The sequence below is a fragment of the Callorhinus ursinus genome, unplaced genomic scaffold (assembly GCF_003265705.2).
Source record: "Callorhinus ursinus isolate GAN/ISIS: 27379988/994484 unplaced genomic scaffold, GSC_fseal_2.0 scaffold77, whole genome shotgun sequence".
Taxonomy (NCBI): domain Eukaryota; kingdom Metazoa; phylum Chordata; class Mammalia; order Carnivora; family Otariidae; genus Callorhinus; species Callorhinus ursinus.
Window position 1 is genome coordinate 387,900 of NW_027397139.1, and position 24,343 is coordinate 412,242.

General features: G+C 56.2%; 4 protein-coding genes and 1 long non-coding RNA gene across 10 annotated transcripts in view; 3 read left to right on the forward strand and 2 right to left on the reverse strand.

The window, feature by feature from the left end:
* SLC25A23 (solute carrier family 25 member 23) overlaps nt 1-5,554 on the forward strand; it is a 15,131-nt gene extending 9,577 nt beyond the window's left edge. The window contains exons 10-11 of one of the 2 annotated variants that reach the window (XM_073887260.1): nt 628-808; nt 5,422-5,554. In XM_073887260.1, the coding sequence (XP_073743361.1) occupies nt 628-808; nt 5,422-5,494 (254 nt within the window). In that variant the 3' untranslated portion in view covers nt 5,495-5,554. Of the gene's footprint in view, nt 1-627; nt 2,595-5,421 lie in introns of those variants that run through there. The other variant, XM_073887261.1, reaches the window with a different exon arrangement.
* Nucleotides 5,491-11,288, forward strand: SLC25A41 (solute carrier family 25 member 41). Its single transcript, XM_025861030.2, is given in 11 exon segments — nt 5,491-5,623; nt 5,882-6,090; nt 6,319-6,474; nt 6,990-7,142; nt 7,330-7,345; nt 7,348-7,436; nt 9,956-9,991; nt 9,993-10,124; nt 10,207-10,354; nt 11,102-11,202; nt 11,205-11,288. Coding segments are annotated over 11 exon segments (1,257 nt in total).
* LOC141371560 (uncharacterized) lies at nt 8,152-12,664 on the reverse strand. Its single transcript, XR_012376603.1, has 2 exons — nt 12,527-12,664; nt 8,152-11,529 (listed from the first exon to the last, which is right to left on the reverse strand). It is a non-coding gene; the product is annotated as an uncharacterized lncRNA (long non-coding RNA).
* A 320-nt stretch (nt 12,665-12,984) lies between these two features.
* KHSRP (KH-type splicing regulatory protein) lies at nt 12,985-24,303 on the forward strand. Of its 3 annotated transcripts, XM_025861024.2 has the most exons (20): nt 12,985-13,284; nt 15,026-15,122; nt 15,749-15,787; nt 16,137-16,176; nt 17,043-17,092; nt 17,323-17,394; nt 18,157-18,214; nt 18,523-18,697; nt 18,891-18,989; nt 19,352-19,450; nt 19,577-19,679; nt 20,350-20,450; nt 20,579-20,723; nt 20,803-20,963; nt 21,051-21,160; nt 21,578-21,666; nt 21,791-21,988; nt 22,098-22,175; nt 22,264-22,424; nt 23,504-24,303. In XM_025861024.2, exons 1-20 carry the CDS (start codon nt 13,030-13,032, stop codon nt 23,510-23,512), a joined length of 2,139 nt encoding a protein of 712 aa, XP_025716809.1. In that variant the 5' UTR covers nt 12,985-13,029; the 3' UTR covers nt 23,513-24,303. The 3 variants fall into 3 exon arrangements, with proteins under 3 accessions (XP_025716809.1, XP_025716808.1, XP_073743358.1); XM_025861023.2 differs by having other exon boundaries at nt 22,264-24,303; XM_073887257.1 differs by lacking the exon at nt 19,352-19,450 and having other exon boundaries at nt 22,264-24,303.
* The window catches only part of LOC112815236 (adenylate kinase isoenzyme 1), a 14,891-nt gene continuing 14,077 nt past the window's right edge, over nt 23,530-24,343 (reverse strand). For all 3 annotated transcript variants that reach the window (XR_012376601.1, XM_073887262.1, XM_073887264.1), the window contains one exon: nt 23,530-23,815. Coding sequence is in view for 1 of the 3 variants with exons in the window: in XM_073887262.1 (XP_073743363.1) it covers nt 23,624-23,815 (192 nt within the window). In the remaining 2 variants the exon portion in view is untranslated. The remainder of the gene's footprint in view (nt 23,816-24,343) is intronic.

A 24,343-nucleotide genomic window follows, 5' to 3' on the forward strand; every position in this document is an offset into this window, starting at 1 on the left:
ACACACACACACACACACACACACACACACACACACACACACACACATTCCTGAATCTGTTTTGGGAGTTTCCTTGGGAATTTTAGCATTTGTGTTCTGTGATTTTCTCTGGGGGTGTATCGGTGCATAAACCTGGGTTCTCGCCCTCCAAGAGCTCACAGGCTGGAGAGGAAGCAAGATGCTGAATAAATCATTCCACAATTAAGTATGGATCGAGGGTTGAATGCAGGATAAGAGAAAGAGCCAGACTTAGACTGGGGTACCAAGCAGGGCTCCCCTGAAGAGCCTGCTTTGGCATGAAGGTTGGAAGGCAGAGAAGAGTGAGCTGGGAGAAGAGGCAGGGACACGAGTTCCAGGCAGAGGAAATGTCTGTACCCTCTCCCACCACACACATACGTATACCTTCTCTGTTTCTAATCATCCCCAAACTTGGGCCCTCAAGACTGGGGTGAAAAGGGGAGCAGCCATTTCCAGAGCCAGGAGAAGTCCCGATTCTGAGTGGTAGGTCCCGCTGTTAAGCTAACCCTCCTCCCTCGTGCTGCAACGGCCACAGGCCCAGCCCTGGGGAGTAGGAGGGGGAAGTAAGAGGGGCCCTTTCACCTCACCTGGCCTCCCCGCCCCCCCCAGCCTCCATCGAGGGTGCCCCCCAGCTCTCCATGCTGGGTCTGCTCCGTCACATCCTGTCCCAGGAGGGCGTGTGGGGCCTCTACCGGGGCATTGCCCCCAACTTCATGAAGGTTATCCCGGCTGTGAGCATCTCCTATGTGGTCTACGAGAACATGAAGCAGGCCCTGGGGGTCACGTCCAGGTGAGGGACCCAGAGCTTGACCCACCCCAGATCCCTCAGCCCAATCATGACATCCCCCACACCTCAGCCACTGGAGACTGATGGCCCAGCCAATGGATCCCAGGGCTCCCTACACCAAATCACAGGATCCCCACACTTTACCCACTGGGTCCTACACCCCCATATCACAGCTACTGGCCCCCCCCACACACACGGGGTCCTGGACCTCTATGACTTAACCACGGGATGCCCCACAACCCAACTAATGGATCCTGATAACCCAACCACAGGAGCACACATCACCATACCTAAACACCCAGAGCCCAGCTCCCTCAGGCCCCAGATCCAGCACTGGGTCCTAGATCCCCAAACCCACTGGCGGATCCCAGATCCCCATGCTTCCAGCCCTGGATCTCCAAGCTCCGCCACTGGATTCTGGATATCAAGAAGCCTCAGCCACCGGATCCTGACAATGCAATGCCTAGATCCCGGGGCCCCAGCCACTGGATCCCAGATCCCCTCACCCCAACTACTGGATTCCTGAATTCCTTTACCTTGACACTGAGTCCCGGATCCCTCTGCTTTGACTACTGGATTCCCTACACTTCAACCACTACACCCTCAACCCCCAACCACCGGATCTCGGATTCCCAAGCCCTGACCGGCTGGATCCTGGCTCCTAAATCCACAATGTGAGCCCAACGGCAGAGCGAGTGGGTCCTGGCGACGCGACTATTGGACCCCAAACCCCTTCAGCACAGGCACTGGATGCTGAAACCTCACCCATAGGAGACAGACTCCTCCCCCACCCTTCCAAGCACTGGATCCCAGCCCTTTAACCTCTGGATTCTGACCAGAATCCTCCCAGGCACTGGATCCTGAATGCTCAGACTCCAAGTCTAAATAGATCCCAATAGGCCCGTCACAGCATCCTGGATCCCCCCATGCCCCTGTCCCAGACACACCCCAGAGCCCAGGGCCCTCTGCCCATGACACAAAGCCCCGGGGTCTAAGGAGCCTGTGGGAAGCCTAGGTCCTGGCCTCCTGCTTCCAAAAAACCCGTGGGACTTGCCATCAGTCCTGACATGGCTAGAAGCTGGCAGCTGGGGAAGGAGAGGCCCCCCCTCCCACGGCCTAGACAGAGCCTCAACCCGCCCCCGCCACCCGCCCGGCATGGCTGCACCTCTGGCCTGTGGGGAAACTGCTCCCCGCCCAGTGCTCCCCACAATGCTCTGTGGTGTCTTCCGTTCCCTTCCCACATTTAGGCTGATGATAACCTCCAGTCGCTCTTTCCTGGGGGCTGGCAAGGGGTCTGAGGCCGGGGACACTTTAAAGAGACTCTCCCCAAGCACACCCCAGCACTGCCAGTCTCTTCCCCAGGCTTCGGGGTTGGGAGCTCGGGGCAAGTCTACACAGACTAGCCTTCCCTGGAGCCAAGCGTCCAATTATGCAAAACAAACAAGCCAAATCCCTCAAACTCACTCCAGGTCTATTTTTCTACCAGAGAGGAGCAGACATTCTTCCCCCTCAGATAACCCAAGCCCCCAGCATCCCCCACGGCCCTGTACATTCTGCACTTTAGAGTTGGGTTCTGAGCTTAGCGTAATTGGGGGACCCCTCCCGTCACTCCTCCCAAGTCCTTGGGGAACCCCATGAAAGGACTACAAAAGAGCAACTGGGTTGTTTGGGGGGGCTGGAGGGCCCCCCCGTGGCTTCCACCTGCCCCCCTCACACCGTGTCCCACCTCCCCGCCTGTGTGTGTTATTTCAAAGGAAAAGAACAAAAGGAATACACTTTCTAAGCTCTTTCATTGTGGTTTTTACTGAAAAGGGGTGGGTTGATGTGGCACCACCTCAAACTGCCCCCAGGGAAGGGACATGGGCCATCCTCTGTTGCACACAGTACCAGAAGACCAGGAAGTGACTTCCTCGGTTTCCATAGCTGTGAAGTGGGGGGCAGAGAAAAGCCCACATTCATGGGCCCTTTTTATTTTTTCTGTATTCTAATGACATAAGGATATTTGTTTCCCAGGGCTGCTGTAACAAATTACCACAGACCGGGGGCTTAAAATGACACAGTTTTTAGATTGATATAATTTTTTATTGTGGTAAACTAGACATCACATACAATTCACCATCTTAACCATTTTTAAGTGCACAGCTCAGTTGAGCACACTCACACTGTCGGGCAGCCACCCCCACCCTCCGTCTCCAGAACTTTCCATCTCCTCACACGGAGACTCTGTCCCCACGAAGCACGGACTCCCCACCCCCTGCACCGGCCCCGGCTCCCACCCTCTCCTCTCTGTCTGTGTGGACGGGACTCCTCTGGGGACCTCCTGGGAGTGGGGTCCTCCTGCGGGATGTGTCCTTCTGGGTCTGGCTCCTCTCACTGAGTGAGCAGTGTCCTCGGGGTCCCTCCACGTCATGGCAAGTGTCAGGATGTCCTTCCTCTTTAAGGCTGAATAATATTCCAGTGTGTGGATGGACCATATTTTGTTTATTCATTCATGCATGCATCAATGGACACTTGGCTTGCTTCCACCATTGGCTATGGTGAATAAAAACCAAGAGGAATTTATTGTCCGCCAGTTCTGAAGGCTAGAAGTCTGAAAGCGAAGTGTCAGCAGGCTATGACCCTCTGAAGACTGTAGGGGATGATCCTTCCCGCCTCTTCCGGCTTCTGGCAGTTGCCAGCACATGGCATTCCTCGGCTTGTAGACCCAATTGGTCCGATTTCTGCCTGTCTTCAAATGACCAAAATTGTTCCTGTCACCATCTTGTTTGTGTTTTAAGCTGCTACCATTGGGGTAATTTGTTATGCAGCAGTAGCTAACTGCTACGCATGCGCCTACATAGATATGATTTTCCGCACACTCAAAGATGGACTTAAGTCCTGCTAACTATTTCATATTTTTACTTCCTTTAAATTATGTCCTGAGGATCATATTCCCAGAAGCGGGATTGCTGGGTCAAAGGATATGACGATTTCAGGGTCATGTCCCCAGAGAAATCGTCTGCGATATACACAGCTACCAACAAGGAATCGGCATTCCTAATTTTACTTCAGTCATACCAGCACGGAGTGTTACCACTTTGATTTGACTTAATCAGGCCAGTCTGCCACTATTTTCTTGTCCACCTTCTTATATCCCATTACACTGTTTGGGCCTCGGGAACTGACATGTGGTGTGATATCACACAGACTGCTTTTCTCTTTCTGAGTCTCCCCACCCACAGAATAGGGGATGTTATCACTGACATCTTTAAAGGGAAAAGAACTTACATTTATTGAGCAAGTACTCCGTACGCTGGCTCTGTGCTAAGCCCTTTGATGCGTTATCTCCCTCACTTACTCATCATCTATTTACCAGACACCTGCTTTGTGCCAGACCCGGTTTTGTGAAACACACAATCGTTGCTCCCATAGACCCCACATTCCAGTGGAGAGCGACAAACAGTAAATAACACACGTGAGTGAATGTGTAGCTGGGTAGAAAGCAAAGGCATTATGGATAAAAATAAAGTGGGGAAGCAGAGTTTACATCTTAAATAGAGTGGTCAGAGGAAGCATCAGGAAGAAGGTGATGTTTGCATGAAGATTTAAAGACAGTGAGGGAGGGAGCCATGGTGATGTCCAGGAAAACAGCATTCTAGGCAGAAGGAACAGCCAGTGCAAAGGTCCTGGGGCAATATCATGCCTGGCGTGTTGGAAGAACAGGGAGGGGGCCCGGGCTGGACGTGTGGCTGGAGCAGAATGGGCAAAGAGGAGAAAGGGAGGAGGGAAGGGCAGGGAGGGGACCAGGCAGGTCATACAGGGTCTTGCGGGCCACAGGGAGGACTTGGGCTTCTACCCCAGGGAGATGGGAGCCCTGGAGAGCTGTGGGCAGAGGAGGGCAGGACCTCACTGCGGTGCTCACGGGCGCCCTCTGGTGGTTATTGTGGGGAGCACAGACCGGGGGCAAGAGTGGGCGGGCCCAGAGTGGAGGCGAGTACACTGGTCCGGGGTAATCCATCTGGGGGCTGGACCAGGGTGGAGGCCACAGACGTGGTAAGCAGCAGCCAGATTCCGGATTTATGTTAAAGGTGAAGCCAGGATTTGATGACAGAGTGTGGGCATGAGGGAAAAAGAATCATGGATGACGTCAAGATTTTTGAACCAAACCACATGGAGGACGGACACGCTCTCAATGAAGACTCATTGCAGCCTCTTGACACAATGTGGTAGAGCTTATCATTACTTCCAATTTACACCTGAGGAAACTGAAGCTCAGAGAGGTAAAGTGAGTCCCCCAAGGCCACACAGCAGGGGTTGTCCTAGATGGGATTCAAACCCAGGCTGCCTCCAAACCTATGCCTGCCTCACAGGCATAGTTGGAGACCAACTGTGTCTCTCCCTCCCAGAGCTCCAGAACCTTCCCACCCGCCCTCACGTCTATCTCCCGTTGCCATGACAGCGACACACAGTGCATTCATTTCCTATGGCTGCTATAACAAACAACCACAAACGTGGTGGCTTCAAACAACACAAATATATTATTCTAGAGGTCAGAAGTCGGATACGGATCTCACTGGACTAAAATCAAGCTCCTCCTGGAGGCTCCAGGGGAGAATCTGCTTCCTGGCCTTTTCCAGCTTCGAGGGTCGGCCTGCACTCCACGGCTTGTGGTTCCCTCCTCCATCTGCAAAGCCGGCAATGGTTGGATGAGTCTTTCTCACACTGAACCCTTTCAACACCGACTGTTCTGCTTCCCTCCTCACTGTCTGAGGACTCATGAGGTTAGACTGGGCCCACGCAATTCGTCCAGAATAATCTCTCCATCTCCCCCTTCAGCTGGTTAGTGCTCTTAAGTCCTCTGGCAAATTCACTTTCCCCTTTGCCGCGTAACGTAGAGAGTTCACGGGTTTAGAGGGGTTTGGATATGGACATTTTCTGGGGGACACTCTCTGCCCACCATATCCAGTGAGGTCACAAGGGCCTCTGTGACCTCATCATGCCCTGGCGCCCAAATTTACAAGCTGGCCCCTCCCACATGGCTGCTGGATGGGCAAACCTGTCACCAGGGATTTGAACCTAGGTGTCCTGACCCTCCAGCTGCCGTGAGAGCCCAGCCCGAGGAAGTTCAGAAGCCTTGCTCGAGCGTCCAGACGCTGTTTAAGAGGGTCAAAGCCTTACTCGCCAAAACCCCACCACCTCCAACCCTGCCCCCGCCCCCCTCCCGGAACCCAGGCTGTACACACGTGTATGGGTACGTGTTGGGGCACGTGCATGAAAATGCCCTGGAACATCTCCCATCACAGCAGGTGAGCTTGAACACGGCAGGTCTACCGGCATCTCCGGCCTGAAGGCTGGGGTAGAAGGCCGTGCTGCCCGCCCCCTCTGCATGACCCACTCCCCTCCAAGCAGACCTGGATTTCTGCCTTGAAGCAGTGGGGACCAGGGTGGGCCTTTCACCAGGAGGGGCTTCTGGAGATGCGGGGAAGGAGCTCCAGCCTGGCTGAGTACGGGTGGGAGCTGGGTCTGCCCTGCAGGTGCTGGGCACAGGAGAGCAGCTGATGGTCCCTGTGGATGTCCTAGAAGTGGATAACAAGGGGGCCCTGTGGAAGTTTCTGCTCTCAGGAGCCATGGCTGGGGCGGTGTCCCGCACTGGCACGGCCCCTCTGGACCGAGCCAAGGTGTATATGCAGGTGCGCAGGGAGCACAGCGCTGGAGCCTTTGGGGTGGGGCTGGACAGAGGCAGAGCTGATGGGGTTCAGGATGGGGGTGAGGGTGCAATTGGAAACAGGTGTGAGGCTGGGGCTGGGACGCGGGTTGGAGTCAGGAGGAGGCTGAATGGAGGTAAGGGTGGGGGTTGAAGTTGGGGATAGAGCTGGAGCCAATGGGGATGGAGCACGAACTTGAGTTGGAGGAGCCAAGAGAACCGTACCAGGGACAGGGCGGGTTGGGGATAAGGGAATTGAGGATGGGGGGCTTTGAAGGCAAACTAGAACAGGTAAGGAGAGGAAGGTGAGGAAGGAGATGAGCACATGGGTCTGTGTCTGAAGGTGAGGAAGGAGATGAGCACTGTGAGGCCAGCTGGGAAGGGAGTGGGAAAAGGAATGGGGTTGGGTGGCTGCGGACAGGATGGGCTTGAGCTCCAGGCTGGGATGGAGGCGATCAGGTGGGAGGCTCCTCACAGGGCCAGGGGCCTCCCTATCCCCAGCTCTACTCCTCCAAGACTAACTTCATGAACCTGCTGGGGGGGCTCCGAAGCATGGTCCAGGAGCGGGGCTTCCGCTCCCTGTGGCGGGGCAATGGCACCAACGTCCTCAAGATTGCCCCTGGGTACGCCATCAAGTTCTCCGTCTTCGAACAGGTGGGCGGGGGAGAGGGAGAGGCCCACTTTGCCCAGTCCTGCCCTTCAACCCAAACCTCTCCTACACCCCCTCTCAAGCCCAGATCCTTACCCAAGACACACTTTCACCCTCTGGCCCCAGACCCAGGGTGGGTTTCAGCTAGGAAGAAGGTCAGCAGTTCCCTCCTGTTCCTCTCTTCTGCCCCAGTGTAAGAATTACTTCTGCAGGTGCATGGATCCCTACCCTTACAGGAACGTCTGCTTGCTGGCTCCCTAGCTGTGGCCATCTCCCAGACGCTCATCAACCCCATGGAGGTAAGAGAACATCCGCCCCGCGGAAGATGAAACAATGTCAAAATTAGCTACCAGCTGTTACCGCTTCCCCCCTTCTAGTCTTCCCCTTCCCTCCTCCCCCTCGTCTTCTCACGTGAGGGGTGTGTCCAGCTTGCGTTCCAGATGGCTCCCCGGTCATCTCAGCAACTATTTACTGGATGGGTCCTATCCTTTTCCCTTCAAAGATTCGAGATGCCACCTGTGTAATTTACTAAATTCCTGCGCATATTTGAGTGTGTTTCTGGCCTTTCTCTTCTTCCTCTGCTATGTCTGTCCAGGCACTAATGTCTTTTTTTTTTTTCCTCTTTTGAGGGAGAGGGGGGTAACAATTAGATTTTATATTGTACAGCAGTTTTATTTATTTTTTAAGATTTTATTTATTTGACAGAGAGAGACACAGCGCGAGAGGGAACACAAGCAGGGGGAGTGGGAGAGGGAGAAGCAGGCTTCCCGCCGAGCGGGGAGCCCCATGCGGGGCTGGAGCCCGATGCAGGGCTCGATCCCAGGACCCTGGGATCATGACCTGAGCCAAAGGCAGACGCTTAACGACTGAGCCACCCAGGCGCCCCTGTACAGCAGTTTTAGATTCACAGAAAAATTGAGCAGAAAGTACAGAGTTCCCATACGCATCTCTCCCCACATATACAGTTCCTGCTATTAATATCCTGCGCGGTGGGGGGCGGGCAGGGGACGTTTGTTGCAACTGATGAACCAATATCGATACATTATTATTAAAGCCCATAGTTGCCTTTAGGTTCACTCTCGGTGTAGTACATTCTGCAGTTTGTACAGATGTATACAGACGCGTACACACCATTAGGGTGTCATATAGTTTCACTGCCCTAAAAATCCTCTCTGCTCCACCTACTCACCCCTTCTTGCCTCTCCCCTGAATCCCTAATCGTTTGTCTAGTTTTACCTTTTTAAAAAATTTTATTAATTTAAGTGGTGTCTACACCCAACGTGGGGCTAGAACTCACAACCCCGAGATCAGGAGTCACAGGCTCTTCCGACTGAGCCAGCTGGGCATCCCTGTAGTTTTACCCTCTGTCTTTAATTTTCGAGGCTTGATCTTATGCTTTCTCATCCCCCATCCCTGCTCTTCTTTATCGGTTTCCAGGTTACTCCCTCTGTGGTTTCCCATATAAACTTTAAAAGTAACTTACCTCTAGTAAGTTCAGAAAACAAAGTCACCTATTGGTATTTTTTACTGGGATAGTATTCAATTTATAAATAAGCTTAGAGATTCCTGCCATCTATGAGGCTGGCTCTGGTATCCAAGATCATTTCTATTTGTTCAAGTCTCCTTTTATGTACCTTAATGGTCTTTTAAAGTTTCCTCATATAATTCTTGCCCTTAACTAGTTAAATTTTCTCCTAAGTGTATTTGTGTTCTATTGCTGCGTAACAAATTGCCACAGACTCGGTAGCTTAAAAGGATACAGATTTATTATCTTTTGTCTGTGGGTCACGCCTGGGCACTGGCTAGTCAGGTCCTCTGCTCAGGGTTTCATCAGGCCAAAATCAAGGTGTTGGCTGGGCTACAGCTGAACCCACCAGAGACCTGGGTCCTCTGTCAAGTTCCTTGGTTGTTGGCAGGATTCAGTTTATGGTTGTAGGACTAAGGTCCTCAGCTCCTAGAGGCCACCCACCGTCCCTGCCATGTAGTCCTCTCCACAACAGTCAGCTTGTTTAAGACCAACTTAAGAGTGTCCTGGATACTCCCAATCGCTCTGATTTCTTCTGTCTCTGGCAACAGACTCTTTTATTAAAGGGCTCACCTGATTCGGTCAGGCCTACCCAGGACAAATGGTCTTGCTTCACTTAAAATTAATTGCTTAAGGACCCGATACATCTGCAAAATCCCTTCACTTTCACGAAATGTAACTTCATGTCATGTAACTTTACGAGGGGAGTGATTCCCAATCATAGTCCCAGCCTAGCACACTCTCAAGGTCGGGGTGGGAGGGGAGGTGGGCATTATATGGAGCATACGTATCAGGGGTGGGAAACTTGGGGACCACCTTAGAATTCTGCCTACCACACTGGGTGTTCGGTTTTTTGGGCGACTGTAGAGCTACCAATATTCTGATGTTGGGGTATTTTGTACAAATGACTATGTCTGGCTTCTCTTGGAAAACTGGCAAACCTGGCCACCACGTGGGGTCTGCACCCCCGTGGCATGATGTCTGGCTGCTGCTGGGTGTAAGCTGTAACTCCGCTCAGTCCACACCACTTCCTTATCCTCTTGGCCTCTGTCAGCACTCGGGCTTCTGAATCCTGGGGTGAAAGCACACACAGGCCAAGGGATCGCATGGCTCTGGGTTGGAAACTCAGCTCTCTGCACTCCTGACCTTCCATTTCCTCAGCTGTAGGACGGAAATGCTGGCCCCTGCTGAGGGTCAAGAAAAGGGCATGCAGGGTGGCCACTGGGGGCTAGTAGGTGAGGGTCGGTGAGAGCATTCGATCAGATGAGCCACCTCCCGCCTCGTCCTCCCCAGGTGCTGAAGACACAGCTGACCCTGCGCCGGACGGGCCCAGTACAAGAGGCTGCTGGACTGTGCAAGGCAGATCCTGAAGCGGGAGGGCACCCGCGCCCTGTACCGCGGCTACCTGCCCAACATGCTCGGCATCATCCCCTACGCCTGCACGGACCTGGCCGTCTATGAGGTGTGGGTCCCACAGAGGGGTGCCAGGGGTGTTGTGAACACAGGCCCGTACTAAACTGCCTCCTGACCCCCTTCTCTTGCAGATACTCATGTGCTTCTGGTTGAAGTCAGGCAGGAACATGGAGGATCCCAGTGGCCTGGTCAGTTTGTCATCTGTGACGCTGTCCACGACCTGTGGCCAGATGGCCAGTTACCCGCTGACATTGGTGCGCACCAGGATGCAGGCCCAAGGTCAGACTAGCCCCAATGGCCACCGTGCATGCTCCTCCCCTCAGCCTTGACTGAACTTCCTCGTCCCCCAAAAGTGACTCCCAAACTGACCTCTAAACCTACCAAGACTCACCCCTAAATCTGACCCCAACCCCAAAATCAACCCTACAAACCACTGAAATGAACATCTCCCAACTGACCCCCACAAACACCCCCCAATTCAACTCAGGCCCCCACACCATATTTCAAGACCTAGATTCCCCAAATGCTCTCCCACCTTCTCCAAATCAGACCCAGCCTGTACTCCTAAAATTCCCAAACTCGCTAAGCCTGACCCTTAGACATCCCAATGTCATAACCACTTCCCCCACTACCCTGTATACTCCCCACATGGACCCTCAGCCCCTAAACCAATCCACAAACATCCAAACAAGTCCTTGGTCCACTACCCTAATCTCGAAAATATCCCCAAACCATCCCCTAGCACACTCCCCGAGTCTCTGGCAGATCTTAGAAGTTCCCTCCCAAATAAGCATGAATGTTTTCTAAGATGTTCCTGAAAACAAATCCTGAAAACTCCTGCCTGAGTTGATCTCTCCCCAAACTGACCAATTTCCTCTAAGTCTTCCAAACTCCTTCCCAACACTGACCCCCAGACCCCAGCCCCTGGCTTCACCCAACTCCCAACATTCCAGCCCCCCCGCCCCCCCGCCCCGGGTGGCCCGATCATCTCTGCCAGAAGCCCTGAGCTTGCCCCTGTTCCCACAGACACTGCGGAGGGCTCAAACCCCACCATGCGCGGAGCCTTCCAGGGGATCCTGGCCCAGCAGGGTTGGCAGGGGCTGTACAGAGGCGTGACTCCCACCTTATACTGAAGGTGTTGCCAGCAGGCGGCATCAGCTACGTGGTGTATGAAGCCATGAAGAAAACCCTGGGTGTATTAGGCAGTGGCTAGTCGACCCACCCTGGGCAGAAATGGACAGGAGGATCCAGGGTCCCCTGGCCCAAAGAGCCCTCCAGGCTCAGGCCCGGGGGGGTGGGGGGCAGTTTCCGTCAGGAGAAGCAGTCTGGGGGCCTGGGTCAGAAGATCCCTGGGGATCCTGCCCGAGGGTGCAGCCAGGGACTAGTCTGGACTCCAGTTTGGCTCGTTGTGGCTTGTCCTGGCTTCAGGGTGAAATGGTGGACGTGGAGACACCCTGAAATAAAGAGACGGTTTCCGCTGGATGTGTCTGGGATACCTGCGTCGCGGAGGGGAGCTGGGTATCCAGAATCTCTGGGTCTAGACTAGGAATCCTTGGTTTCAGGGGGTGAGCTAGGGACCTGGAACACCCTATGTCTAATAGGGAGCTGGGGGCTTCGGATATCTGCGTCCCAAGAAAGGAAGCTGGGCACCTGGGATGCCTGGGTCTCGGAAAGAGGCCTGGATTATCTTGGGCCCCTTGGTCCTGAGTAGGACTTGTAAACCTCCATAACGCCTGGGTTCGGGAGAGAAACGGAGGTCCTAGGATTGGAGCTTCGAGCTCAGGTCCCCAGACCTTATGTGAAGAGGGTGTGGGGTGTGGAATTAGGGTCCTAGGAGAGAACCAATGGCCCTAGACCCTTGAATTCTGGAGGGAAACTGGTTCCAGGAGTCCTGGAAGAGAAGTGGGGGCTCTAGAACCCTGGGTGGAGAAGAGAGGGGGAATCCCTGGGTTCCCTCCTGCTCTTGGCCCACCCCACCCCCGGAAGCATCCGATCTCCAAGGCCTCGAGCAGGCCACGTGTGCCGCCTGCCCAGCCAGGCTCCTGGGGCGCTAACCTAGACGTCAGGCCTGAATTCCCCTCAGCCGGTCGGCACTGCCCACGTCGACTGCCATTCACTCTCGCTACGGCTAATCCCCTCTCGTCGTCCGGTGGCCGGCTCCGCCCCAATGCAGCTACGCTTCCACTGGCTCCCACCAAAACTGGGCCCCTTGACTTCCTTCCCTGCCATTTGTCCAGAGCGGTGTTCGTCACCTTGCCCCCGCCCCCACCGCCCAGCCATTGGCTTAGAAATCAAGGCTAGAAAAGGATTCTGGTTAACAGGGAGAGCAATCCAGTCCAAACCTCAGCGCGTCACCCAGAGTTCGCCAGGGATTGGATTAAGTTGACTGCCAATCTTCGCAAGACCCGCCTTCTGCGTGTCCTCATTGGCTCGCGTATATGATTATCTCACCTGGCGCCCGCCCAGCCTGTTCAAAGGGGCCTTTCCCCAGGTCCCTCCTTCCTGTCCACTTGACTCTCCGGAGTCGTCAATCCAGTTCTGAAGTCGCCCCGTAGTTCTGGAACTCCCGCTTCATTGGGCCTCCTGTCCTCTCGGGTCGCCTCGATTTGCCCGCCCAGCACCGGCAGCCCGAAGCCCACTGCCTCCGAGAGCTGTCGGTCACGCGGCGCCTCCCGCCCACTGCCTCTCGCGGCACTCCGATTGGCCGCTTGCCTCCAGAGCCCGCGATTGGTGTCCCAGGAGCGGCGGCCGCCTCCGATTGGCCTGGCTGCGCCGTCCGTCACGCCGGCGGCGGGAGGAGGCGTCCCTCTCCCCCCTCGTCGTCTTCCCAGCCGCTGGGTTCCCAGAGTGCTCCGCGGCCGTGTGGAGCGAGGCCTTGTTCCCGCGTTGAGCCGCCGCCGCCGCCGCCGCCTCCTCAGCTTCAGCCTCCGCGCCAGGCCCGGCCCCGCCGCGCCATGTCGGACTACAGCACGGGAGGACCCCCGCCCGGGCCGCCGCCGCCCGCTGGCGGCGGCGGAGGAGCCGGGGGAGCCGGGGGCGCCGGGGGAGGCCCTCCGCCGGGCCCGCCGGGTGCGGGGGACCGGGGCGGCGGCGGCCCCGGCGGCGGCCCCGGCGGGGGGTCGGCCGGGGGTCCCTCCCAGCCGCCCGGCGGGGGAGGCCCGGGGATCCGCAAGGACGCTTTCGCCGACGCCGTGCAGCGGGCCCGCCAGGTGAGGAGGCCGCGGGCCTGAGGGGCGCGCGCGCGCGGGGGAGGGGGCGGGGTCACGCGCGCGCGCGCGGGGTCGCGGGGGGGCGGCCCGAGGCCGCCGCGGGGTCACGTGGGGCGGTAGGCGGGGGCCTGGGCCGCCCAGGGTGTCTCCAGTGGGCCCCCAGCGGGTGACCCCCCTGCAGAGGGAAGGGGTGGCCGGGGGGTCGCCAGGAGCGGCCCCTGGATGTTCAGGGGCCCCGGAGGGCTGGGACTCACTTTGGGGAACCCTCCCCTTAGGACACCCGAGGGCACGATTCCCTCTCTAGGAAGCAAAGTGTTCCCCTTCCCGGGGGGGAGGGTCTTGCTTTTCCTTCACCTTCCCATCAGGGCAGAGAGCTCTGTTTGCCCCCAACCCGGTCGCATTTTTTGCCCGCGCGCCGGGAAGAAGGGACTTTGGGAGGAAAACAGCCCTTCCTCTTGAGCCTGCAAAGGGGGAACTCTTGCTACCAGAGTGGCCGAGCACTTAGGTGAAATGGGGAGGGTGGGCACAGGGGCTGGCTCTTTTTGATGCTTCCGGTGGCTTGAAAGGTGGTCCCTCTTTGGGGAAGTGGGGAGGGTCCCACCACTGTGTTTTGAGGCGTGATGATACCATGGAGGTGTCACATGCCGGTGTGACTGACCTCAGCTCCTCTTGTGGCCTCCCCACGTCCTGGAGGGCAGGAGGCCTGTTAGAATGGGAGAACTTTGCCGCCCTCTCAGGAAGCCAACACTCTGGGGGCCGACTGAGTGCATTTGCGATTGAGTGCTTTCCCTGGGTCGTTCCAGTGCCTCCAGGGCAGAGTGGGAGGTCCCGTTAGGTGAACGCCCTGTTCCCGCCCCGTGTGGTCTGTGGCTTTCTCACCTATGGAGCAGGATGGGGTTCTCACGTGCACTTGATCTCGTTGCCCACCAGCCTGCCTTGTTGGAGAAGCAGTTGTAACTAGCCGAGTTGATGCTCTTTGCTGGGGTGGGAAAAGGCCTCATCCTAAGAGCTTTGGCTCACAGTATTAAAAGAAAAAAAATTGGGAGAGGTGGAAAGATCCTTAACTCAGGGATCCCAGAGCCCCCTGGAGATCGAGGCAGACAGTTACATGTGAGGCGGGTCCATCACACTCAAGTGCTCGGGAAGGCTCGGGAGCACCGTGATAAGTGCCGGCCGCTCCTCAGGCAGGCAGGGGTACCTGGGGGCCAGCAGTGTTCAGGGTCCCAAAGAGACACACAGGTTTGTGTGCCTTTGGAAAACTTGTAATAATCCCACAGACTCTGGTCTTAAATTTGTGGGATTGGGGTTATTTGAAATTGCTTCTCACGTGTCTGACATGTAACCTGCGTTCTCAGAAAGGGTCTTTTCTTTTGGTGGAATGAAGATTTCGGCTGCCTTTAAGCAAAAGCTTCCCTAAAATTTGTTCAACGAACACAAAGATTTTGAGGTGAGGGAGCTAAAGGAAAGTTGTTCTCTTCACCATCCCAGGAGAGCCAGGCTACAATCACACTTCCTGCCTCCCTCGTGGAGGCAACCTGAGGACCCTCCTGAGAGCAAATCAGTGTGGATTGTGGCCCAGTTGCAAACAACATAGGCGCAAATCCCAACTAGAAAGGGAGTTTGAAACTCCTGGATGACTGTTGAACGCTGAGGCCCTTGGGTACGTTCTGAGAAGTTGATCTGAGCACCAGGGAAGGTTGGTTGTGGTGGTAACCTTCTGTGCTTACGATTTTGTTTCTAGATTGCAGCCAAAATTGGAGGCGACGCTGCTACAACAGTGAACAACAGCACTCCTGATTTTGGTTTTGGGGGCCAAAAGAGGCAGTTAGAAGATGGAGGTAACTATAACTACCTGCTGGGAAGAAGGCCTGGGGGTAGAGTGAGGTGCCTTTGTTTGAACGTGGTTCAGAGTCGGAGGGAAGCCACTTGGTCTTTTAAAACCTCAGCAATCCCAGCTTTGTTCATTCTTTTTGTTTGGGCTGCCATCCTGGGGTATCAGGTGGCTGAGAGGAGCAGGTTGATTGTGACTAGGTCCAAGTTATAAGTTCTCGAGATTGTTCCTCCCCTTCTGGTAGGCTTGGGAAATGCTCGCAGTTTTGTTGAGGCCCCACATAAGTGCAGCTTGGCTGGCCCCAGGGCATGCAATCGTACCCATAGTAGCCAAAACGATCAATGTGGGGATCAGCCAAAACCGGACTTACACCTGGGCCCTCCTTGACCCTGGACTCGAGTGCCACCATCATTGTTCCTGTTATAAAGGACTTTTTTACTCTCTAAGTGCTAGTGGTGGGACTGATGGAAGTCTGGCCCCCCTCCGGGGTTGGTCCCTGCCACTCTCCTGTCTTGGCTCTGATATTGGGGGTGGGGGAGGGGGATTGTTTACCAGGCCGTGTGGCATCAGCATCAGATTTGAGGCAGCTGTGGGTGGGTGGGTGCAGCATCTGACATCCTCTCTCTTTCACAGACCAACCGGAGAGCAAGAAACTGGCTTCCCAGGGAGACTGTAAGTCCATTGGATGGTGCAGGCAGAGGGCAGCTTCAGGATTTTAAGAGGTTTTTAGCATTTAGGAGCTAGAAGCTCTAAGCAGATGGCACCTGTCCTTTATGGAGGCTCTAGGTGCTTATCATCTGGGGTCCATGAGCTTTAGGGATCCCAGAGCCCCCTGGAGATCGAGGCAGACAGTTATATGTGGTGAGGCGGGTTCATCACACTCAAGTGCTCGGGAAGGCTCGGGAGCACCGTGATAAGTGCCAGCCGCCCCTTGGGCGGGCAGGGGTACCTGGGGGCCAGCAGTGTTCAGGATCCCAAAGAGAAGGCAAGCCAATCTTTGCTTTGAATTTTCTCTCTGCAGCCATCAGTTCTCAACTTGGACCCATCCATCCTCCCCCCAGGTAAGTTGTGATTTGGAGGACACTTGTTTCCTTGTCTGTCAGCTGTTTCTGTCCTTTCTTGCTGACTTGGGGGAGAGCTGTGTCTGGGGGCTGTACCGTTTCGGACCTTGTCCCCGCTGCTTGCTTGGCCACAGAGAAGCCCAGGAGGCAGAAGAGCTGCCTTTGCGCCTGTGTGTGGGGCCCAGGGAGGGGCGGTCTTTGCGCCCTGTTGCTGCCTACACTGTGGTGGGACACTCCTCAGGAGACAGCCATCTTCCAAAAGGGCTGGGGCCTGGCCGTGGGGTTCTCGTCCACCTTCTGCAAATGCTTGATCCTCAAGAACTGTTAGGGCCTGGGGTTCTCTCCTACCTTTTGCCGCCTCTCCCAACCCCCAGTGACTTCAGTGGATCTGATGTAGAATCCTTTGTGAAGGACCACGCTGTTTCTTTTGTTGCTTCTAAGAAATGCAGTAAAATTGGTTTGCTAGGGAGAGGACATGGAAAAGATACAAACCGTTGTTTTGGTTTTGGTTTTTAAGTGAAGAGACCTGAAAGGATTGTCAGAATCGTGTAAAAGTGTCCAAGTGTTTGCTTTTGCCCAGAGTCGGTGGGGCCACGCTGACCCCGACCCAGCCTCTTGGTGGCTTGCATGGGGAAACAGGCCCCGAGAGGTTGAGTGGCTTGCTGTGGGGAGAAGGAGCCCTGTGCTCTTGTCAGACTCTGTTTAGGCCTGTGAGGTCTTGGTCTAGATGTGGTGGGAAGCATGGGCAGAGGCCAGTAGCACCAAGGGCCCCACAGGTTAGGGGCTGTGGCTTCGAGGCGCCTTTTCTCCTGGAGACGCTCTGTCTCTTTTGCCTCGCTTAAGACTGTTACCGTCTCTCTTTGCAGGACTTCAATGACAGAAGAGTACAGGGTCCCAGACGGCATGGTGGGACTAAGTGAGTGTGGCTCGCTGTGGGATGCCCGTTTCCCCTGTCTCTCGGGGACTGTGTCCTGAGAGCACCTGCTGGCCCAGGAGCTTTTGGTGTGAGAGGGCCTCCTGTACTGTGCTCTCTGGGCGGGGAGGCAGGTGGAGCTCTCAGGAGGACCAGGAACCCCTGCCACAGGGTCTTTTTGGCTCTGGAGTACCCTCATCAATCTCTGCTTTTTTTCCCTTTTCTCCATGTAGTCATTGGCAGAGGTGGTGAACAGATTAACAAAATCCAGCAGGATTCAGGCTGCAAAGTCCAGATCTCACCAGGTACGAGAGCCAGATTTGTGTCAGAACGGGGCGCTGGGCTGGGCTGGGCTCCTTGTACTTTTTTTTTTTTAACAGTTCCCTGACTGGCAAGAATGAGACAGGTTGGTGGTCACTGAGTTATCTCTTAAGTGCCAGGCTCAGGGCAGAGTCCCAGCCAGTACAGCATGGCGTCCAGCAGTGTAGCTGCAACTTTTCGCTTTCTTTGGCTTTACAGTTGGCGGGGAAGGCCGAGGTGGGAGATCGAAGATTGACTATAGAAGTTTTGCTCTAAACTGTTAGTTACGTCCGTACGTGAAGTAAACACCCAACAGGAAACCAGTGGGAATGTGTGAGGCAGGGAGATGCATTCGAAGGAATGGCTTTGAGACCCAGCCCAGGTTTGCGCCCCAGTCTGGCTGCGCAGCTGCGTGCACCTGCTGGGCAGGGGTTTCTGAGGACTGGCTCTAACCCAGTGGGGTTTGTAGACTGTGGAGAGTGCACATGTGATCATTGCTGGTGGCAGGAGTGGCCTAGCTTTGGGACCTCACCTTCCACCTCATCTTTTGCCCTACGTGTTCTGCCTCCTTGACTGGACTTGAGGCTACCCAGCCTTGGTCTTGCATAGAGCAGCCTCCCAGAAGTCTGATGAGGTAGCGATTTGTCAGGCTGCTCATGGTGGTGCAGGTAGCCGTTGTTTGTTGTGCAAGTTTCACCGTCTCCTTGGAAAGCCTTTCTCTAGTGTCCATGGACCCGGGAGGCATTGACCCTCTCTCTTCTCTGCAGACAGCGGTGGCCTACCCGAGCGCAGTGTGTCCTTGACGGGAGCCCCAGAATCTGTCCAGTAAGTCCCTGGCGGGGCCTGTCATTGTGATGAGGGGAGCAAACAGAAGCTCTCTCCATCCTTTGGAAAGTTGGGGGCGACTCCACCATGTCCCTCAACCCTTGCCCTCTCCAGGGGCCTGTACTGACGCTTTGATTGCCCTGACTTCGAAGATCTGGGAAAGTCATCTGAGTAGCCCCAGCCCTGGGGACGGACCCTCTTCGTCACCTGTCAGACACACGTGTTGGAGTCACCTTCCCTTCGAGCTGGACGGGGCTGTCAGACCAGTACTCTTTCAAGTGTCTGAACCCTGCTCTTCCCCTTCCCAGGAAAGCAAAGATGATGCTGGATGACATTGTCTCTCGGGGTCGTGGGGGGCCCCCAGGACAGTTCCACGACAATGCCAATGGAGGCCAGAATGGCACTGTGCAGGAGATCATGATCCCCGCGGGGAAGGCTGGCCTGGTCATCGGCAAAGGCGGGGAGACAATTAAGCAGCTGCAGGTGAGGGGTGGGATGGAGGACAGAAGCTCCTCCTGTCCCAGGAAAGTCTCCCTCCTGCCTCTGCGCGTGCACGCCCCACCGACTGCTTTGTCAGAGCCTCTTATCCTTTGTGATCACACCTGCCCCCTCGCGTGCACTAGTCCCAGAAAGTCTTTGAAAGCCTGGTACTGATTGTCCCGCATTGGTTGTAAAGGAGCGAGCTGGAGTGAAGATGATTTTAATTCAAGATGGCTCCCAGAACACGAATGTGGACAAGCCTCTCCGCATCATTGGGGATCCTTACAAAGTGCAGGTGAGAACCCTGGGGGGGACGGGGCATCTGGAGAAGTGAACAACAGATAGGGCTGGAGATTTGAGTGAAAGGGGAGACGTTTTCAAGAGCATTTGCTTGAAATCAGCCCAGAACTCCCACTCTCCTACTGAGTTCTCCCTCCCAGTGCTGGACATGAGCAAGAGGCCTGAACTATGCTCTTTCACTTTCTTATTTGGAGAATGGGGGTTGCTGGCCATCCCTCCCTCTCAGGATGGCAGGTCAGGAGCTCAGCGGGGCTCTGCGGTGGATTCAGCTTAGGTCCATGAGCCCTTGGGTCGGGGGAGGCTGGGGGAACGGTGTTGGGGGCTTGCCCTGTGCACACCGTGCCTGTGTGTTTGCAGCAAGCCTGTGAGATGGTGATGGACATCCTCCGGGAGCGTGACCAGGGTGGCTTTGGGGACCGGAACGAGTATGGATCCCGGATTGGCGGGGGCATCGATGTGAGTGTAGGCTTCCTGTGGTAGTGGAGGGCCATGGGGTGGGTGTGACTCACGCTCTGGGGGGCACAGGGCACCAGAGCTGTGGGGACGAGATCAGTTGACCCTTCCGTGTTTCTCTTTCCTCAGGTGCCGGTGCCTAGGCATTCTGTCGGGGTGGTCATTGGCCGGAGCGGAGAAATGATCAAGAAGATCCAGAATGACGCGGGTGTGCGGATACAGTTTAAGCAAGGTCAGGGGCCTGGCTGAAAAGATGAGCTGGGTGGGTGGTGGCCGTGTCTACCAGTTCTGTTCTCAGGATCGCTCTGAGGTTCCCCTGCAGAGAGCCTGGCACCAGGGAGCCCGTTGAGCCTCTCTGTGGTGCCTCGTTACTCCCAGCTGGCAGAACGTGCCTTGTCTCCCTCCTTTATGGGAGCACCACGTGAGAGAGCTCGTGAAGGGCAGGCTTGCTGTCTTCCTGTCATCACATTTGTCCCTTTCCTCTGCCCCACCGAATGGCCCATCCTGACAGGGCAGCCTGGACTGGATCAGATCACTCTGTCCCGACTCTGGGTTACTGCCAAGCCTCAGTGAGAATCTCCCAAGTGGCAGGCCCGTTCTGAGGTTTATTGTCGTTCTTAGTTTCACGAAATGCATCTGTTCTGGGGGTGCCACGTGCCAGAAGAAGCCTCAGCTGCCACCCTGCCGTAGTTGGTCGGTTTTCTTCTCTGGAAACCTGGCCCACCTGCATTCCCCGCCCCCCCCCCCCCCGATACCTGGAGTGTGATGAGCGGCACTTTGAGCCTGAGATATTTCTGACACCTGGCTTGGCATGGTGTCTACCTCGCAGAGGCGGTGTTATGGGGGTTTGGTGTTGCGCTTTTCTTGAAAATTCATCTCTCTGTTTTGGATGCTCACTTCAGATGATGGGACCGGTCCTGAGAAGATAGCTCACATCATGGGGCCCCCAGATCGGTGTGAGCACGCAGCACGGATCATCAACGATCTCCTCCAGAGCCTCAGGGTAGGTGGCTCCAGGCTCTGCTGCCGGCGGCTGGTGAGGGCGGAGGGGACTGGCCCAGCCCTCCCGGGGAAGTCCAGGGGCCAGGCTGGCTTTCTGTGTTCACTCTCTACCTCTTTCCTGTCTTGCAGAGTGGTCCCCCGGGCCCACCAGGGGGTCCTGGCATGCCCCCGGGGGGCCGGGGACGAGGAAGGGGCCAAGGCAGCTGGGGCCCTCCGGGCGGAGAGATGACCTTTTCCATCCCCACGCACAAATGTGGGCTGGTCATCGGCCGAGGTGAGTAGGCCCTGCCTGCATTCTGTTCCTCAGCCCCCTGTTCTCCTGCCTTCTCTTCACTGTCTGTGGTTCCGTGCAGGTGGTGAGAACGTGAAAGCCATAAACCAGCAGACAGGCGCCTTTGTGGAGATCTCCCGGCAGCTGCCGCCCAATGGGGACCCCAACTTCAAGTTGTTCATCATCCGGGGCTCACCTCAGCAGATAGACCATGCCAAGCAGCTCATTGAGGAAAAGATTGAGGTGGGCTCAGGGAGGGGTTCTTGGAGCCTGGACCCATCCCCTGTCTCCTTCCCTCCACCCAAGTGACTTTGCTTCTCCTTCCTCCAGGGTCCCCTCTGCCCAGTTGGACCAGGCCCCGGGGGACCAGGCCCTGCAGGCCCCATGGGGCCCTTCAACCCCGGGCCTTTCAATCAGGGGCCACCTGGGGCTCCCCCGCAGTGAGTATTCATTCTTCTCAGCTTCCTGGGGTTTGGGACATGGGGGTTGCTGTGCTGGCAAGAAGAGCAGCGGACCCCGTTTTCATTCGGCACCAAGAAGTGCTGATCGCAGCGGTTCAAGGCACGATCCGCCCAGCCTCTCTGTGATCGATGCCATTTTTAAAAGGTACCGCAGGTGTGGATCTTGGTCTCCCACCTAACAGGCAAACCTGTGTATGTTGAATTTGGGGGACTCGCACGTCCTTCAGCCAGCGGAGTTTGTGTTCTTTGGCATTGTTTATCTCACCTTTTTCTGGGCGAAGGGCCTGTGACTGAGTACAAGCAGAGGGCTAGGCCCGGGCCCCCTTCCTACCGGCCACCCCTGCCCACAGAGAGGAGTGGCCCCGGCTCACTTGCCCTGTCTTTCTTGTCCCGCAGTGCGGGGGGTCCTCCTCCTCACCAGTACCCACCCCAGGGCTGGGGCAATACCTACCCCCAGTGGCAACCACCTGCTCCTCATGACCCAAGTAAGTAAGGCTGCCCAGGTGAAGGGCAGGACAGGGCTTGGGTGTGCCTAGGTGGTGGAGGGGTGGGGGTGGGGCGGCGGGGCTGGCTTCCAGGACCGCCCTTTAGCCCACTGCCTTCCTACAGATAAAGCTGCAGCCGCTGCAGACCCCAACGCCGCCTGGGCCGCCTACTACTCACACTACTACCAGCAGCCCCCAGGCCCCGTGCCCGGCCCTGCACCGGCCCCCGCGGCCCCCCCTGCCCAGGGCGAGCCCCCACAGCCCCCACCCGCCGGCCAGTCAGACTACACTAAGGCCTGGGAAGAGTATTACAAAAAGATCGGTGAGTGTGGTGGGGGCCGCCGCAGGGGCTCGAGTTAGGGCAAGAGGCTGGTGAGAGGCAGCCGCACCCCTGGGCCGTCCTCTGACCTCTCGAGGCCTTGCTCCTGCAGGCCAGCAGCCCCAGCAGCCTGGAGCGCCCCCGCAGCAGGACTACACGAAGGCCTGGGAGGAGTACTACAAGAAGCAGGGTGAGCCGCTGGGGCTGCGGGGCAGGGGCAGGGCCGGGCCCTCGGGCCCCCAGCCACGCTCGCTCACCGTGACCCCGCTTCCGTGCAGCTCAAGTGGCCACCGGAGGGGGTCCGGGAGCACCCCCAGGCTCCCAGCCAGACTACAGTGCCGCCTGGGCCGAATATTACAGACAGCAGGCCGCTTACTACGGACAGACTCCAGGTCCTGGCGGCCCCCAGCCTCCACCCACACAGCAGGGACAGCAGCAGGCAAGTGGGAATTGCCACCCTCCTCCTCCTCCTTTTTCCTTCCAACCCCCGGCCACCGTCCATCCTGCCTTAGTGGGTAGCGCCGGAAATCCCTTCCCCTGCGGGGTGTGTCCTTGATGCCTGCAGCGGGGGCCGTGTGGCCAGAGGTCTCCGGGAGTCCCCACGAGCTGGGGAAGTGTGCGCTGGGTCCAGAGGTTAAACGAAGAGGCCTCCCTGCGCCGGCCCGCTTGTTCCTGTGTCACGCTGTCTCGATGCTGGGGGAGAGCGCGAAGCAAATACAAGGTGGAACTGTTGAACTGGTGGGTAGTCCTGGGGGTGGGGGGGGCAGGCCAGCAGCACAGACCTTGGTCGCCATCCTGGCTGCTAACTCGCTCATTCAAAATCTGGCCACTTGGGAAGAAAACGGATGTGTTTTCCCCTCTCTGCATTACTTTTTTGGGTTTTGTTCTTTGCATTCTTTTATTTTTAACCCCACAATCTTTTCCCCGTGTCCAAGTGACTGTGTGTTGCAGGCGGCCCCAGCGTGGGTCAGCCCTGGCTCTGGTGGGAGTCGGGGAGCTTGCCACGGGGACCGGCCGCAGGGCCCCTCCCGCCCTGCCTGGGCTCCGCCGCCGCCGCCTCCGCTCTCGCGCCTGCCTCTGTGTCCTGGTTTTGTCTGTGAAGTGGGCATGACGATCGCCGCCACCTTCCAACCTACCTCACAGGGGTGTTGTGGGGACACCGTGATCTCTGAGATTGTCATGTTGTGATGCGCCGGAGCACCTGCCTTCCTGAAGACAGAGGGCACCCCTCCTCCCTCCCAGACCCTGAGCGCGCTTCTCCCTCTCCCCCCGCTCTGCCTCTGCGGCCCCCGCTTCTCTCCTCCTGGTCTTCACGCCCCTCTTGCTCCCTCCTCCATCAAGGAGCCAGTCTGACTTCAGCCAAGGGCCCCGGAGCACGAGACTAGACACTTACAAACACGTCGTTCCAGCCCGAGCTCGCCACAGGCGCGGGAGAGGGGCTTCCCGGCCCCCTCCTTGCCCCCCCCCCCCCCCCCCCCCCCCCGTAGTGACCAATTCCTATCTCTTCCCTCTCCGCAGGCTCAATGAATCGAATGAATGTGAACTTCTTCATCTGTGAAAATCTTTTATTATTTTTTTTTCCATTTTGTTCTGTTTGGGGGCTTTTTTTTTTTTTTGGTTTTTTTTTTTTTTTTTTCCTCATGTGTTTGGCGAGAGAGCGATGGCTGCTGTGGGGGTGCTGGGGGAGCCCTTGCTGTGAGTGGCTTGGAGGTCACAGCCTGGGCGATGCTGGGCTCTCACTCTCTCGCTCATTCTGTGTGTCTCATGCTTTTTTCTTTCAAAATTGGGATCCTTCATGTTGAGCCAGCCATAGAAGATAGAATTAAATCTCTGCCAAAAAAAAAAATTTAAATATAAAAAACACAAAAAGCAAACAAAACCTATAAAATTATATATATATATATAAAAATCTCTATCCCTTCCTGAAACTGCCTCTTTCAGGGGAAAGCAATTCATTTTCTTCCTACCACCCCTGGCCCTCTTCATGTTTTTAAAATAAACTTTTAAAAAGGAAAAAAAGTCACTCTTGCTATTTCTTTTTTTTTAGTTAGAGTTGGAACATTCCTTGGACCAGGTGTTGCTATTGTAGGCCCCCCTCCCCCCCCCAGTCGAGCCCCTTGATCTGCTCCTCCTCCCCCCTGCCTCGCTCGGCTCCCCTGCAGCCCCTCCCGCCCCCCACTCCCGGGACTGGTCTTGGGTTTCAACTGTTCAAGAGGACATTGAAACTGAAAAATTGAGAACAAAACAAAAAATTGTATGGCAGTTTTTACTTTTTATCGCTCGTTTTTAACTTCACAAATAAATGATAACAAAACCTCCCCGTGTCTGCTGGGTGCCGTCTCTCTCTCTCTCTCTCTC